Source organism: Amblyomma maculatum, chromosome 2 (genome assembly GCF_055883805.1).
Source record: "Amblyomma maculatum isolate TAMU_Amacu chromosome 2, ASM5588380v1, whole genome shotgun sequence".
Lineage (NCBI taxonomy): Eukaryota > Metazoa > Arthropoda > Arachnida > Ixodida > Ixodidae > Amblyomma > Amblyomma maculatum.
The window spans coordinates 16,396,530-16,413,604 of NC_139345.1; the positions used below are offsets into that span (position 1 = coordinate 16,396,530).

The following is a 17,075-nucleotide window of genomic DNA, read 5'->3' on the forward strand; positions in this document are numbered from 1 at the left end:
AAGTGTTGATTTGCGTCGTCTCGTCCTGTCCTGTCAGACCAGAGATGAGTCGGTAGCGTTCCTACCTGCGGTGTCATCATGTCCAATCTTCGGGCTTGCGGAAATCGAGCTTTGTCGGCAGTTCCACGGCGAGCGGGTTGAACGTCATTCTCGGAGTGCCGCTCGCGCGCTCTTCGTTCGCGCCGCGAGTGTCTGGCATGACGCTGCGGCCGCTTACGTTGGGCTGGCTGTCCTGGGTGTCACGCTGCGTTGGTTATCCCGCCGCTGCCACCATGTGGTAGACGTAGCCGGTATAACAAGCAAAACTGTTTATTTATACATCAGGTATTGGCGCCCGTTTTCGCTCTGCTTGGCGCGGTTACAGTGTACTAGAATATTCTAGTACACTGTTGTACAGTGGTTAGAATGGGGAAAGTGTGCGGACCGCGCTGCCGACTCAAGCTCTTCCGCGATACTCTGGAGTGGAAGATCCAGGGGGCGCTGACAAACGCTTACACGTCCGCTCACTGCGTGTCGTCTGCTCGCCGCGTGGTTAATCAGCCGCGTTTGAGACATCGCTTCAAGATCCGATGCATACTTTCTGCTCTTACTGCGACCTCCACTTTTACACTGCATCTTATTTGGCAACTATCTAAGTCATGCCGATGTAATTTTATTATTCTATGCAGCGGCCATTTTTAAGCGGAAGAATTACAACCAGCATTCTAAGCGGGATTTCGCCGGGGTGGCTTTGAAACCTCCTTTGAGCAATCACTCCAAGAAAAACTTGCCGCCAGTAAGTGCCAGCAGACACTGGCCGAGGTAAAAAGATCAACTTTGCTGGCCACAGTGATAGACCACTCCGCAATTTCGGTGCCCAGTTTTTTTTTTTTTTTTTTTTTTTCACATATTAAGCTGCCAGTCTTTCAAGCTGCGCTTTGATCGAAGGTCGTTGGCTTTAATTAGGCCTCCTTAATCCTAATGAAAACCCAAGGAACTATTTAAGTACTCGCCTAAACGTGGCAAGGCATGGTATAGTATTCTAGCCACTGTAACTGTAGCGCGGTCGCCCATGCCGGGGTCTCCCGGCGGTCCGCCTGGTTAGCTTGCCGCTTGGGGCGCTGTCGTCAGTCGCGCCCACAACACCTCGAACATCAAATGATGTCCAAACCCGGATAACAGGATATGCAGGGGCTGCGATATTAGCAATCCCGATAACGGACACCAGTGTTACCAAAGTGCAGTTTGTGCGGCAGACCACACCTCACCGCCAACAGAACATGCACAACCAGGTACAAGACCCCCTACGTCGTTAGAAAGAGGCGATGGGAACAAAGAGCTGCGGCAGAACAGATCCTCTACGAAAATGAAGAATTAGAAAAAGGGGTTGTAAGGTGCCAAAATGCTCGGAATGAAAAGCCAAGGAGTGATGATACTAATTAACAAAATTTTAAGTTTACTTGGTTAATTAGCTGAAATAATTAGAAAAGTAAAAATTCAAAACATGGGGTTACAAGCTGTCAAAATACACGGGATGCAAAGTCAATGCCAGACAGTGCTAAATAAGAAAACTGAAGAGTAATTTACCAAATAATTAAAATAATTGAAAATCTTGTGTTATTAGAAAAAGCGGTTCAAAGGTGTCAAAATCAATTTGGCATCGTTAAATGCACTTTTTCATTTCATACAATCATTGAAATTTTTAGTTGGCCACTCATACACTAATTTTTCCATTATCATCAAGCATTTACCTTTCATTATGTGCCCCGCAAGTGTGGCGCAATGGTTACGGCGCTCGACTACTGTTCCCAAGGACGCAGTATCGAATCCTGGCCTCGACGGCCACTTTTCGGTGGAGGCGAAAAGCAAGACGCCCGTGTGCTGTGCGATGTCAGTGCACGTTAAAGAACCCCAGGTGATCTAAATTTCCAGAGTCCTGCACTACGGCGTCTCATAGCCTGAGTCGCTTTGGGACGTTAAACCCCGCAAACCCAACCTAACCTTTCATTATGTGTATTTGACCCCTCTTGATAATTTTTCAGTTTTTCCTTTATTTCGAATACTTGGTCAGTTTCACCTTCTAAATTTTCTTGATCAATCAATCGTTTACTTTTCGTTCTATCCAATTTAGCACTTTGCATTTTAGGAAACGTAGCGCAAAGAAGACAAGGACAAAATGAGGGATACATACAGCGCTTGTGCGCGTGTCCCTCATTTTGTCTTTGTCTTCTTTGCGCTGTTTCCTAAAATGCAAATGCACCAATTCGCCCAATTCAGCATTCTTGTGCAATTTAGCACCTTTGAACCCCATTTTTTTCCTTACTGTTATTTCAATTATTTGAGCAATTACACTTTAAATTTTCTTTATTAAATCGTCAAGCATTGGCTTTTCATTGTGAGAATTTTGACACCTTTGAAACCCCTTTTTTCCAATTTCTCATTTTTTCAATTAGTTCATCTAATTTATCAATTACATAACCTAAATTTTCTATATTATTTTATCAATTATATAAAACTTTCTATTAGCATCATCATGCATCGGCTTTTCATTCTGAGCATTTTGACACTTGAAAACCCCTTTATTCAAATCGTTCATTTTTCTTTTCTTTAATTCATCAATTAATTACAATGATTTCTTTACCATGATTCGACTTCTTTGTATGCAGCCCTCAATTATTTCCGACAAGCTCTTCACAACTGAATGAGACTACTAGTTTAAAAAAAAAATTTAAGGCGCTTAGAATGCTTGCTTTGCCTGTAACAGTCGCTGTAAATTTGTGAATGATAACGAATTTTAGCCTGCGGTGAGGTATGGCAAATGTGCATCGAGTTCCTGTGGAGCGGAGATTTCAATAGTGCAGTCGCATGTGCATGCACTGACCAGCCGACAGCAACATGGCGGTGGTGCAACTTCCGGAAAACCGGCGCATGCGCAGATCGGTCGGTGGAATCGGTCTATTTGAACAAGGCATGTATGTAAATTACACTTATTTTGCACATATTCCATACCAACCAGTTCCTCTCCCGCGAGCGACAGATACTGAGCCTTTCTTTTCCTGTAAACCACTTATCTGGCTCTAATTAAGCTTCAGTGAAAACAAAATGAAGGGGCGTCAGTGTGCTGTGGGATGTCAGTGCACGTTGCATGTGGTCAAAATTACTATGGAGCCCTCCACTACAGCACCCCTTTCACTCATTCCGCTTTCACATGGCTAAGGTGTCCAGAGAACAGGTGTGACAGGCATTGCACCTTCTCTTTTCTGTGAACCAATTATGGTTATTGGTTAAAATTAATTACACCACATCAAATATCTTGTCACACACACCTTTCCTTGACGCTCTATCCTATGGTAGCAATCTTTTTTGGTAGCAGAGCTCGTTACGAGGTACAACGGTGACGCTGACGTCGCAAAACGCTCCTAGGAAATGGGTGCCAAAGAGCTTCGCTCAAATTCCGACAGCACTATGGAATCTTCACTGCACAAATGCAAAAGCCTAAGCATTGCTGGTGCACACAGTTATCATGTTTGCTCTTGTTATCATTATAATAATAATAATACTTTATTTCCTTTAGTACAAGGAAAGGTGCAGCTGCTAAAAAGCTGCTTCGAAGAGCAGCTTGACGAGGCGGCTGCCCCTGTATATAACATTTCACAGCAGACGACAAGTCACACACAAATGAATAAATAATGAACGCAAAAATAATTGGATTACCAAAAAAAGCACAAGGTAAATCAGGAAAAATACATGAAAATAATACAGAGAGACATACCACAAGATAGAATGCTGTTCATTTAAAATTATGTTTTCATATAAGCATTTTGTGGATTAATTTAAAGGTAGGAAGTGAGAAATCTTTGCCAACATATTAGGAAAGTATTGATTTAATATGGTAGGAAGCATGAAACCAAGCATCTGCCTGCCAGAGTTAGTCCGGCACTCTGTAACATGCCAGTGTTCTAGGCTACGGGTGTCATACTTATGTTGTCTTGAAGCGCTGCTATGATTATTAGTGTGTGGTCCTTTTTGGTGATGCCCTGTTTATATAATCCCAAAAGTTTTGATTTCCTAATTTAAAATCAGAGACTAGCAGCCTTAAATGACAAGTCATTCAATGAACACTTTATTTGAACGTAAAAACGGTGGCAGTGCCTCACCAATGTGGTTCCTTTCTTCATACCTTTTATGCCATGCTGCACAATTTCATAGCAACCTACTTGCTTATCATACCTATACATCCAACCACAAAGCTTTCTGCACATCAGTCCTGAGACGAAAACTTTGTGCGAAGTGGTGTCAATGAAGCCGTGTAATCTTTGCAGCTGGGGCCCCTCAGAAACGATGACGCATGGCTAAGCTGCAGGGCAGCATCTGGATGAGCCGAGCCTGGAAGCAGAGTGCACTCTCGCTCCAAAATTGTTGCCATACCTTCCAAGAGCTCATGAAATCCAAGCGACAAAGCAGCCCGCCGCAGGCGGTTCAGCTCCTTGTAGAAGTTTGCTGTTTTTTCTGGGAGTTTCCTGGCATGCCTTAATATTTTCTGGATATCTGCCTGCAGGTCTGACTGGCGGATCCAGACAACTGAGTTATGCGAATAGCTATGCTTGTCATTTGATTTGACCGGAAGTGCTTCGCTACCCAAAGGAGCCAGAGCCTGGGGTCCCAAGTGGTTGAGCTTCCCAAGCCATGGCACCGAGTCGAGTCCTGGCTCGAAATAGGACAGCATGAGATTTGACTTCTTCTTGCTATCAGCCCATGAGTATAGCATGCCGTACCAGTCCTGTCCCAACTGGCAGAGGGCAACCATGCCCTCAACTTTGAGGCTGCCATGTAGGAGCACGCAGAAAGATGGCTGCTTGCCCTCATCATTGTCCTCTTCCTCCTCGCCTGTACGTCCTCCCGATTCCTTTGGCTCAGTGGTCCGTGCCTCTTCGGGACCAGGTGCAGGGAGCACTAAGTGTCGAGATAGAGTGGGTGGATTGGCTATCTGCTGTAGCCCGAGGAAGCCACACACCTGAAGGGTGAATAAAGATGGCATGTTAGCAGCAGGAGTGCACACAAAAGGACTGTAGCAGCTTGCTTAAACTAAGGCACAAAGTTCACTCACGACGTCACAGGGCACAGAAACGTAATATGTGAACAGCCCTTTTCTGACTGATTAAATATTTCTATGCAAGACATTTCTTTCACCAGAATCCAGATATCTTCTATTCTTCTAAAAACCACATCAGACTTTAGAAACCTTCATGCCATTGCCGTTTTCCTTCGATAAAATGATCAATGCCATGCCCATTGCATGTCGTGTACTCTTTGCCCTTAGGCTTCACACAGCCTCATACTAAAGGATCTGAAGCCACAATGATGTTAATCAGCTCTGATTACACATGTTTAGCACATGTATTACCTGGATGGTGGTTGACGGCTGGACCCAGCCAAAGTCCTGCGGCCTCTTCTGGGGCTCTGGTGGTGGACAGAGGCTGACAGTGGACCAGAGCTGCCCACAGCGCAGCACACCATGAAATGGTGCATACTGTGCCTGCGCCAGGTTCAGGAAGGCCTGCTGCACACTGCGGATAGACAGGCCCCCTTCCGGTAGAAACAAGCGACCCCCTGTTCTCTGAGCCAGACGCCCCAAGGGACCCAGAGCTTGGGGTGCAGCACCAGTGGCAGGATGCACGCATACGGCGTGCAACCGTCCTGGACCCCCATCCTCAGAGCCCCGCCAGCCACTCAAGGCACCGTCAGTAACCAGGATCACCTGCATTTACATTACCGCAAGAAACGTTAAGTAGTCGCATAGTATTATTAGTAAAAAGGTCTCTATAGCTATAATTATTACCAGGGCAGTCACACGTCTGTAAGCTTACTGTGCCAAACAGGTGCAAGATGATGAAATAATGCCAAACCTAAAATTTCAAACCATTATAATCGCATATCACCCTTCCTCTTAGCCAAATGCCAACTTTCCAAGTGCAGATCCCCTATCACACTATTTCAGGCTTGAGCCTTACCCGTGTTTATGCACTCAAAGGGACCCTGAAAAGATTTTGATAGCCATATTCTAATGCAACAAATATGTAGATGTGGTCGTTCCAAGTACTATTTGGGCCAAATTTAAAAGCTCGCGTGGACCCTAATTCATAAATAATTTTTGGAATTTATTTCTTGCAACAATTAGCATGACACCTTACTGAGCGTTCTTTGCCACCACTTGCCCATTGACGTATGATGAAAAATGTGGAAGAGATTTTTCTTACGCTGATGAGGGCAGAACGGTGAGCACCGAGACCTGCTTTCTTCATTATTCTTCTTGCGTGCTGCGTGTGCAGTATTGAGGGGGAAGAGGAGGAGCATCATTTTCTGGTTGCCAATATCTTTGCTGTTTGTGAAGCTGGTTCAAAATTTTTTCAAGTCTGGTGACGAATGATGGAATACTCATCGTTCACGAGCTTTTTCTAACCACAGTAAATATCCTTTCATGGGCCCTTTAAGTACTGGCCACACAGCCCGATCACTGCCTCACCTAGTACAACAAGTTAGTTAACAAGCATTTCAACACTGTTAAACTGCCGTGTGCATTCTAATCTAATATTTTCGTCATAGAGACTTGGAAAACAGCACTACTAAAAGTACAAAAGCATGCTGGGAAGCAGTACAGAATCACCTTAACAAGAAAATGAACTGACAATTCAGAACAGCACCTTTCAAGACAATGCCACTATACTCGCGGACAATTTTTTCTGGCTATAAGTTAAGGCTATGGGAGGCGGAGCTTTCGTCATGGTGTTACTACACCATGTAGTTCTGACATATACTTGGCCTCAGGTACGGTCTGGGTTTCAGTTCCGCATTTACTTAAAATAATGGCTTCCAAGCCTCCAACGACGCAAGAATGTCTTTCTTTACAATACTTAAGGTCTAAACAAACATATATTTGCGGTTAATGAATATCATATGCTACGTATGTTACCGAAACAAGTGTATTACAAAAGTGCACAGAAACCAACGGGTCGACGCAGCAGCAGCCGACGTACGCTGCAGAAAATTCCTGGCAGATGGCCCAGCCATACCGTTTGCACGGTGTCGCGTACTGATTTTAAAATGCACTACACTAACGTTGTACTGACTTATACTATAGTAAAATCTTAATGCAATAACAGCATAAGCATTTCTGTAATGATACAATATTCCAGAGCACGATCGCGTAATTTATCAAGGGACTATATTCTGCTGCGCATTGAGCTGATGTGTTTTGGCTCTATAGCTTTGGCTGCATAGTAGCCAAAAAAACTTGTCCGGGAGTATATCACTACTTCCTGCATTCCTGACAAGGCATGGCATTTTTTCATTGTAGAGCGTCATGGTTTCTGTCCTGTTCTCGAGTCTTTAAAGACATGCTGCAGACAAAGAGTTGTGAGCTGCACCATCACCGTGCTATTCCTTCAATACCCATTTTGTCAGTCATCATGGCATGGCATAAGGCTTTCACACCATTAAAGTGCACTTTAATGCACTGGTCAGGTTTCCCTCTAATAAAAGACAGAAATTTTTCCCAAAACCAGCATTTTTTCAGCAGTGATGTTGACGCCAACCAACATTGCAAAAGGCACAAAACCACAAAGAAAATTTCAGAAACACACAACTTATCCCAAGCATATAATAAATAAAAATGACATTTTTCATTACTGCCCCTATCCACATCCCCAGGTCCCTGAAGCAGTCTGTGCTGATGGCAAGAAGATTGAAACACTGTTTGCTGCTGAATTACTCATCATCCTTCTATAAAAATTTTCGGTGCAGCTTGCATAGCCCCAGATGTAGCAAAGGTTGAAAATAATCACCTTCCCTTTCTCTCTCAGTTTACATACTAGACGCAGCCAGAAAAAAAAAAATGAAGAGGCTGACAATCCAGGCCACCCTCTTGGCTCAAATGTTTTTTTCTTTGACCACCCAAGGAGGAGAAGAATTAAAGAATAGCAGCAACACAGTATCATCCCCAGCTAGTATATAAGAGAAATGCGCTCGTGAACTGTTGTATGTGTTTCTTCCTGTGTCCCAAGTTGTTGCGCATTTCTCTTATATACTATGCAGAACCAACTGCCCGACAACACGCTCTTCTGAACTGTACCCCCAGCTAGCTTCATTCTTCATTCATGGACATTCTTGCAGCTTTTGGTAAGCCAATCAAGTCCCTTCACGAATAATGTCAAGATGGCAAACATTGTCATATGGCATAATTGAAGCAAAACATCGCTAACACTGTTGGGTTTACCTCTGATGATTACTGCAATGCTTCTATTCTAATAAATATGTTGACTCCAAGTCGAGGCTCTGCATACACGACAGAATTTTTCTGGAAGGTTAACCTTGGCAGCAGTTGGTGCTTCTTGAGGATGACATGGAGTGAGCAGGTGGGTCTAGGGTGATGGGGGTGTGGGTGCCAGATATTTTGTTAGATTGGTGGGGTGGAGAGGTTGCTGGTGGATGTTGCCTCTGAAGGGCAGCTGGATTTGCCACTAAGTTTTATCCGACAGCACAAGAGCCCTGGTGAAATGAAAAGTCAGTGTTGCCACACATCGCATCCACTCTACATTATCCATGCATTTGGCAGCCACCTTCAAAATAAACATTTGAACCAAGAGGGTGGCCTAGATTATCAGCCAGTGTTACATAATTCCTACCTGTCACCTGCCAAGGTTGGTACAGAAAAGAGCCAGTTGTGACCTACCACGTCAACAAGAGGCACAGTGAAGAAATTCAAATCCCTCTCTTCTCTTCTAGGAGAGAGACCAGAAGGTGACTGTCACAGAAAAGCTCAGCCCCCACCTCCAATTGCTAGAACGACTTTGTAAAAAAAGTGATAACGACAATGTATGTGCTGATGCATTCTATGCACAGTAATGTGTGGTAATGCATATGTGGGATTTATGTGTTCATGCATTGTCCCAGTTCATGGGAATTAGGTGTTCTTCAAGGTATTCATAAATTCAATTGCATTGTTGCATTCTTATTCCACTGCTGCATAGGCTTTTGTAGTAGTAGGCTTAGTGCACGAGGAAGCTGGTAGTGCTTCTGAAGCATTGAAGCTTTGTTCACTGAGGCTTCACACAGAAGACTGCATTCAGCATTTTGGCAAAGTGCCACTAGCACTGCTAATACAGTAAAGAAGCACACATTTGACTGGGAATAGCAGAAGCCTGCCGGAAATAACAAGGTTAATGCGGCGAGTTTGGCGTGTTCGTACATATTTTCAGAAAAAGCAGCACAAAAAGTATGTCGACAAAGATGAGACGACAAGGACGGGCGCTGACTTATAACAGCTTTTATTGTGGAAGAATTCACTCTTATATACATTCTGTACAGCCGTGGCTATCGCTCACATATGCCCCAATAGGCCAGCTCTTTTTGGGGAAGGGTGTCAAATATATTTGACAGGATCCGCTGAGCCAGGCGGGAACGGGACAGCGATCTGCCGGCATTCAGTCCTGCTGCCATGAAGAATGAACTGCGTGTGCTTGGCAGGCGTGCTGAGACTGTCGTCTTTTCTTTTTTGGCGGGACCACGATGGCATGCCACAGGGTGATAGAGGCGGTGCTGACACAACCCTCCCCCGGACTACATATTTGTTCAGATTCTGCGATTTCTCTTGTGATGCATTCTTTTCTTTTTCTGATTATGGAGGTGTTATCAAGTGCAGGTGAACAATTCTGGCAGGTAAGACAGTGACTTGCAAGGAAACCTTCAAAATCTTTTCCCTCGCGCGCATTTTTGACGTTCCTGGCATGCCCTCGTAACCTCTCGTTTAAGCATCTCCCAGTTTAATAATAATAATAATAATAATAATAATTGGTTAAAAGGAAGGAAAAGGAGTAGTATCTGTCAGACTTATTTATGTGGATACCTGAACCACATTGTAAGGGAAGAGAGGAAGGTGGGAGTGAAAGCGGAAAGAGAGAGAAGGGGGTGCCGTAGTGGAGGGCTTCGGAGTAATTTCGACCACCTGGGGATATTTAACGCGCACAGCACACGGATGCCTCTTCGTTTCGCCTCCATCGAAACGCCGCCGCCGGTCGGGATCGAACCCGGGTACTCCAGCAAAGTATTTGGGCGTCTTACCACTGCACCACTGCGGTGGGGCTATCCCAATTTGCCCAACATATGTTTTTCCACAACTTAACACCGTCCTTGTCATCTCATTTTTGTCCACGTCTTTTTTGCACTGCTTTTTCTGGGAAATAACAAGGTTCACTTATTCTGGCACCAACCTGTGCTGGCATGGCAGAGCCCCACTCGTCAAGCAGCACCTGTCGAGCTCCCTGCAAGCCAAGGTTAAGGTCAGTACGGTCGCGACATTCCATCTGCACCAGGGCTGCTTTGATGCTTTCAGTGTCGCGTGTGAATGGAACCATCAGCTCCCATAGGGATGAAAACACCACCTGCATTATGGGAGCCACAAACATTTTGAACTGTAAAAAGACGAAAAATCACTTGTTTGTATGCACCACAAAGTAGCACCGAACATGCACGTATACACACTTCTCCACATGTTAAAACTGCCAGAACCCAGAACACATGTGCATACTATAGCTTTTGAAATTCAAAAGCTGCACGAGTATCTATTTTCCTGCATTCAACAAGGCTAATGTGATGATGATGATGATGAATTTTAATGGCGCAAGGGCAACTCGGGCCAAAGAGCGCCAAACTCAAGGTTAACGGTGTACTCAAGTTTATGTAATGGGATAGTTGTAATGTTTCATGAAGTGATAAAAAACAGTGGTGTATAGGACCTAAAAATGTATTCGCTCTGTAATATCGCTAAAAACAATGGTGTATAGGGCCTAAAATTCATTTGCGATATATAATGGATGTGCGATGTATATGTAGATGCTTTAAAAGATCTCATCCGTCCTCTCAAGGAGGAGCGGGCTGAGACCCACGTCGATAAGAAATTCATGTAAAAAACCTACTTGTGATAAAAATTTAAGCACCTATTTTAAAGGAAACATTGGGTTGTCGCCAATAAAAATGGATGGGTGTGCAGGTATTTGATGAGTGAACAAGGAGGGAAAATGACGTCTCCTTTCTTGTTCCAGTTGTGCACATATAATTAAAACATGAATGACAGTAAGCCGATCACATCTCGAGCAGTGTGGTGCAGGAGAGTTGGTTAAAAGATATGTATGTGTTGTGTATGTGTGACCAGTTCTCAGCCTGCACAGGGCTACTTCTTTAAATCTGTCTTGTTTTTCTGTGGTGTACCTGCCTATCCTTGGCTTTATTGTGTGTAGTTTATTTTCTGTTGCTGTGTCCCTTTCCTCTTGCCATTGTTGTCAAATCATGTTTTTGATGTGTGGCTTGAGGTCCTGATATGATATGTTATCAATGTCTGTAGTGTATCGAAGGGCAGCTGATGCAGCAAGCCTATCAGCTGCCTCGTTACCTGGTATACAGCAGTGGCCTGGCACCCAACACAGTGTAATTTTAAGTTCTAGTTTATAGGCAGACATAAGGGTGTTATAGAGAGAATTCAGGACTGGGTTCTTATTACCAAAAAGATAGGGATGTTAAAAAAACTGAGGAAGTCTGTATAGATGATCGATGTCTGTATTTTATTTTCTATAATGTGTCTCACAGCTAGCAGGATTCCATGGCATTCAGCGGTAAATATACTTCTGTGTCTGTTCAGTGTTTTTGAAAGTGAAAAGTGCGGTCCATGAGCTGCACAGGACACTTGAGCAGACTTTGAAGCATCGCTGTAATATTCATCACAAGTGTACTTCGCCTGTAGTGGCATGCAGTGCTGCTGTATGGCAATAGGGGATGCGTGCTTCCCCACTTCAAGAAACGACAGCTCACAATCAACACCGTGCATTTCCCAAGGAGCAATTAGGTCTTTTATGGAAGTTGTATGAAGACTGGTAACTGGAACATCCAGATATTCAATATGCGTGGCAACTCTGATTGGATATGGTGGTGTTAGATATGGTTTTTTTTAGAAAAGTGCTGTGCCAGTTTTGTCAAGCAGAAGCCGACGACATAGATGGTCCAGTTGGCATAGTACCTCCATAGCATAAGTTAGAGAAGTAAATTGTCTCCTTCGTTACAGTGACCATCGGTTCGCCTCGACATAGAGGCTAGCAATTGGGCTAGTTCGAAAAGCGCCCGTAGCGAGGCGAAGGCCAAGGCTAATGTAATAACTAGGCTAATGTAATAAGCACATCTCCATGCTTCATAACAAGTGCTTACAGTGCTTGAAATGTCTGGCACGGCTTCTTAACAGAATACAGGAAGCCGCAAAGAGCGGGAAAAGCCACCATCAACAGTTGACACTAGGCAGGGTCTCGAATTGACAATAAAGTGCACATGGAGAACAAAACAGAAGTCAAGATGTTTGGGGCAAACAGCCAGCAAGCTTCAATCAAATGACTTCTGTGACCATTTATTAATGCCAAAGTATGAGGTAGTATCAGAAAATTTTAAAAGTAACACTGCTTTCTGGAAAGTGTGGTGTTATTTACCTATGTTTACACACTGCCACCTTCACAATAATTCTCCTTGAACAAACGATACAGCATTCCCTGCATTCTTGCCAATGCTGGAATTTTCTTTTCAAAGCACACCAAGCCATTTCTGCAATTCGCACTGGAGCTTGTTAAGGTGAGGGCCTTGGAACTACATCCTCATGTTCAGACGGGAGCCAAGTCCATGGGAGCTAAATCTCATAAGTAGGATAAATGCTGAAGTGAGATGATGCTGTTTCAGGTGATGGACTATGTCTGGGGAAAGCTCAGTCAGAAAGTAAGTTGTCATTGCTGAGCACCCAGTCTTTCAAGCGCCACATTTGCGGTCACTTTTGCCGCATGTCCTTCCTCATACAACTTAAATCATGGAAGTAGAACTCATTGTTGACAGTCTTGATGCACAATGCCTTGAATGTAAAAAAAAAAAGGCAATGAACATGCTCTTGCTCAAGCTGCAGACCTGCCTCACTTCCTTTGGTCCCGGAAATTGTAGGCTTTCCTACTGTACAGACTGTTGCTCCACCTCAGGGTAGTACTTGTAAACCCAAATTCTATCACCAATTGTCAGACTTGAGGTGAAAGATGAGTCACCGCAAGCATACTGACCGAGTTCCTGGCTGTCTTCAAGGCAGTATTCCTACAGCTACTGGGACAGCAGGAAAGGACAAACTTGCAACACAGTGGACATACAAATCACAAGTGAAGATTGCCTGAACTGTTTCATATGACACATAGCCAATGGAAGCAATATAGTGAATTGCTCTTTGATGATCCACATGCACATGTTGCAGAATGTTTTTCGAATTTCTGGGTGTTAGCTTGTTGTAGATCTGTCTGATCACTCGTCTTCCGGCGATGTTCTCCCGCTCTTAGACCATATGTACCACTCAGAACCTTCTCGCACAACACCTTGCGGTATCACCGTAAACTAGTTAAATCATGGCAGACATCCCTGTGGCAGAAATGCCCAGTCTCGTGCAGATTTTCACACTCACTCTTTGTTCTAACATGCTGTATATGGTGAAATTACAGACGTGGTAACACACATGGAGAGAACAACAAACGCTGCACAGCTTCAGCTGTTCACAGGAGAAATTTCCCCTGATACACAGGCTTATGAAGACCTATGCTTCCCATGATTATGACTGTGAGCCTTGTGCTGCCCTCTGACGATGTGTTACAAAACTTGCCTTGAAACTTTCACATCGTAACAACTGCTGCCACTCCATGTACTGACAGCTACAAGCTATTGAAAGTGAATTCCTTGCTCATTAATGAGGTGTGCTGCGTCACAAGAATGATCTGTATCAGATATTTGTTGGAGAGCTTACTGTCTGTCCATTATTGCACATAATGTGTCTATTAGTGTGAAACAAAATATTAATGCTCCTTCTTCCCAAGCCATATATTGCAAGTGCCAGATCCTTAGAATCTGTTATTCCAAAGTCCATTCCTTCTATTAGGATCAGAAGGCGAGATCAAACACACCTCCCAGAATATTTGTTGTGTTAAAATGCCTACTTGCCAGACAGAATACTCGAGGAATGTTGTATGCATTTCAGATATCTGCAAGGCTGCAAAGTGGTTGGGCACTCAGCTACATAACCAGGAGACCCTGATTCGACCCTTCTGCCATGGCAAAATGCATGATGACTGTGTACTTTGCAATATCAACGTGCATTAAAAAACAGGTGGTTGATTATCTTCTGCAACCCTGCACTACTATGTCACCCCTAGCCAGAACTGCTTTGCATACCCTACACTCCATAAACCAAACCATTTCAGATATCTGCTTTAGTTACCTACCACTTTCTCATCTGATCTTAGCGATTAAGTATGTTGGTTTCTCATAAAGCAGCCACACTGATGTTGAGAAAGCAGGCTTCCACACAACTGTTAGCACGGTGGATGCTAGCGAATGTGAATGACCAATTTTCAGTTCACTAGATCCAATACCAGTGTCACCCTAAACATGCAGTGTCCAGCAGAGAAATAATTTCAAGAGTATGTCCAACTGACAAAAAATAGACAACTAGCAACAGTTCCTTGCACAGATCCGAGTGGAACATTGGGCATAATGTCAATATGGGCGACATCCAAACAACCAAACATGAGCTTCCATTACACATCAGTGGACAGCACTTAGTACATAGAAGATCATGGACCCAGTATGTGTACAAAATCCGTATTTTAGGACAAAACAAAATTCGTCTTTTTTCAGGTAAAATGAAGAGAATGTTACTGAGTTCTTTCTCTGTAGCCATCACTAAAATGAAAACTGGTTCTGGAATGTTCATTCTGTTTGAGCACATCCAGTGTGAACAATTTTTAATTTTCCCTTCATTTCTGTTGCTTACTTTTCTTTTCTTTTACTTGCTGATGAGTGCAGATCTTCAATCCAGTAAAATCGATTAAAAACTAGGCATTGTCCCTGTCTTCATTCATGTTGTGCTTGGCATCTGCTTGCACTATTGATGCATTTCAATTCACAAGATTCAAGTTACACAAGCATTGGCTGCAAACTCAGTTCTCACAAGTTCCGCATCTAGGTCTTCAGTAAACAGAACACTCAAGTTATTCCTATTGAGATGCCAACAGGACAGGCTTATTCCAAGCGAACACTGGCAAGTGCACAAGACACAACACGCCAGATGCAGCAAGCATTGTACGCAGCATGCGGCTACTGCCTACATCTCCCGTGACAGAAAAGCAGTCTCTTTGGAGGAATGATGGAGCGTCCACACCTGGTGTGCTAGTAGAAGGCGTCAACACAGGTTGTTTGTGAATCTCCCAGAGACTTATTTGTCTGTGTCGCCATACAGAGATGTCTTGTATACGTCATCTTCATCGTCTGTCTTCTCTACCGCCTGGAATTTGTTCTAGCAGCGGACCTCAGTCTCCAGGTGCTTCAGCTGGCACTCGAGGTTCTTGAAGGGGACAATGCCGCAGTACTTGCAGGACAGGTTAAAGAGGATAGGGCAGTCGAGCGGACTTTTCAGCGCCCGTTCATGCATCTTGCCCTTGTTGTGTGCGATGAGAGCCGTCTCATACTGGGAATCGCATCAATCCCAATTCTGACACCATGTTTAGACGCCAACAGGTCAGATTTATTCCAGGGGAACGAGCACGAAACACATGCCAGCCGATGCGAGCATTGCATGTAGCAGAGCGGCCAAGCTAACCGGCCTTGCCACTGCATGTGGCTACTGCCTACAGTTCCTTCACCCTTCTTAATTATTCAACCTCTCGTTATGCATTTTGCACAGCGAGGACCCCGACCAACAACAAGGACTGGTTCGCAGGGCCCACGCTGCGGCGTAGGCCACTGGGCTGCCGGAATAGGCAGACCACCCACAACTCCGAAAACTCCCATGCACTCAATAAAGCTTTCAATAAATCAATCTTGTTATGCAAAAACCTAGCCTGGAAGGAATTCTACTGTAGTTCATTGTTGAATGTCATCACTGCCCACTGTTGCAATTAGCAACATTCTGCATTTCCAACACTCGTTCATACAGTGCAGTTTTATACTAGGAACAAGATTTCCACGGTGTATACACACACACAGTGTGTGTGTGTGTGTGTGTGTGTGTGTGTGTGTGTGTGTGCGTGCGTGCGTGCGTGCGTGCGTGCGTGCGTGCGTGCGTGCGTGCGTGCGTGCGTGCGTGCGTGCGTGCGTGCGTGCGTGCGTGCGTGCGTGCGTGCGTGCGTGCGTGCGTGCGTGCGTGCGTGCGTGCGTGCGTGCGTGCGTGCGTGCGTGCGTGCGTGCGTGCGTGCGTGCGTGTGTGTGTGTGTGTGTGTGTGTGTGTGTGTGTGTGTGTGTGTGTGTGTGTGTGTGTGTGTGTGTGTGTGTGTGTGTGTGTGTGTGTGTGTGTGTGTGTGTGTGTGTGTCACTTACCAATGAACAACCCTGTACTTGAAAAAGCTCTTCATGGAAATGACAATCAGACAAGCAAGTCAGCAGCTTATATATCATGAATACAGACATGCTGAATGCAACAGGAAAGAGATCACATACCAGAGCGCAGAACTCCAGCTTACAGTGTTGTGCCATATGATCGAGGAAAGCATTGATGCCATGCACTGCCAGTTGGCGAAGCTGCAGCGATTCTGAGCTGTCAGTCGTCGCCACTGGCCGACACATGGACAGTGAAACGTCAAGCAAGATTACGGTTGGCATGTTGGCGAACACGCCTAGCCGGCGAGACGCCGCACAAAAACTAATCGATGGCAGTGAACGCCAGATTTTTCGACAGAAAGCCCATCTATGTTGAGCTAATATTTGTCCCAATGATATAATGGCAATACTTCAAATGCCCAAACTACAGTGTACCCAAACTGCCCAAACCACGACCGCCTCTACCAAACGTGGCTTTCAAAACACTACGTTCCATCATACATCGATCAAGCGCGTCGCAGCGCGCAGCGCACTCGGCAACTCTGCTAACTCGGCCAACACACGGCAAACATCTCGATGGTCAAGGCGATCGAACTATAAAACCTGCATAATCTCTCACATCTTAAGAAATTTGTAATTATCTGAGACATTATAAATATGCAGAATAGTATATC

General features: G+C 44.5%; 1 protein-coding gene across 2 annotated transcripts; it reads right to left on the reverse strand.

Annotated features, from left to right (window-relative positions):
• Positions 1-4,079: 4,079 nt before the first annotated feature.
• Positions 4,080-17,030, reverse strand: IntS14 (integrator complex subunit 14). Of its 2 annotated transcripts, none has more exons than XM_084593353.1 (4): positions 16,522-17,030; positions 10,245-10,295; positions 5,384-5,737; positions 4,080-4,993 (listed from the first exon to the last, which is right to left on the reverse strand). In XM_084593353.1, exons 1-4 carry the CDS (start codon positions 16,681-16,683, stop codon positions 4,241-4,243), a joined length of 1,320 nt encoding a protein of 439 aa, XP_084449479.1. In that variant the 5' UTR covers positions 16,684-17,030; the 3' UTR covers positions 4,080-4,240. The 2 variants fall into 2 exon arrangements, with proteins under 2 accessions (XP_084449479.1, XP_084449478.1); XM_084593352.1 differs by having other exon boundaries at positions 10,245-10,415; positions 16,522-17,027.
• Positions 17,031-17,075: the final 45 nt, after the last annotated feature.